The sequence below is a fragment of the Trichinella spiralis genome (assembly GCF_000181795.1).
Source record: "Trichinella spiralis strain ISS 195 chromosome Unknown Scfld2415, whole genome shotgun sequence".
Classification (NCBI taxonomy): Eukaryota; Metazoa; Nematoda; class Enoplea; order Trichinellida; family Trichinellidae; genus Trichinella; species Trichinella spiralis.
In genome coordinates, this window is record NW_003529354.1 from 290 (window position 1) to 985 (window position 696).

General features: G+C 34.1%; 1 protein-coding gene across 1 annotated transcript; it reads left to right on the forward strand.

The window, feature by feature from the left end:
• Positions 1–225: 225 nt before the first annotated feature.
• On the forward strand, positions 226–649 carry Tsp_15141 (conserved hypothetical protein; the record flags this gene model as incomplete). Its single annotated transcript, XM_003368478.1, has 1 exon — positions 226–649. A coding segment is annotated over exon 1 (424 nt), but the record flags the coding sequence as incomplete, so codon positions are not given.
• Positions 650–696: the final 47 nt, after the last annotated feature.

Sequence of the window (696 nt, forward strand, 5' to 3'; positions counted from 1 at the left end):
TCAGGGATGAAATACGACAAAACTTCAAGTATCTGCATATGTAGACAGGTGCCCGGATTAAGTTGTAAAATTTGCCGCCCGGATGAGGGCTAAATACCAATGAGCAATAAAATAAGACAAAAATTTGTCCCAGAACTGATCAAGTTTAGTTTAAAGTTACACCATTCGTATTGGTTTAAATTAAACAAACATTAAAAACAGTATATTTATTTTAAAGTAAAGTTTATGATTACCAAGACAAACAATAATGTTGGTCGTATTTTGGTAAAGCAGTTGGAAACGATTGCATTATCGATAAGTGGAAGAATGGCAAAGAAAACAGTTTCGGTGCCAGTTGTTCACAAAGAAATTGGAAAAGAGGACTTGCCTAAGCGTGATTTTAAAATTTTGACAAAATTTCGTCAAGAAAATGTGAGTGGATTGGAGAAAGTCGATCGCATCATACCAACAGTGAAAGATATTATTAGAATCAAACAAAATTGCAAAGCGGCAGCAGAAAATGTGTTGGATCAATTGAATCAGCAAGATATCCATAAAGAGAATATTCACCTTCTTCTGGAGAAGAGAATAATTGAATATTGTCAGTGTATGCGTGATCATCAAGAACAAGAACTGTTAAAAATTGGAATTACTGAAAAGCTGCACGACTGTTTGTCATTATTTGAAAGCGTATTGCAAATGCTTGGACTGGAATAT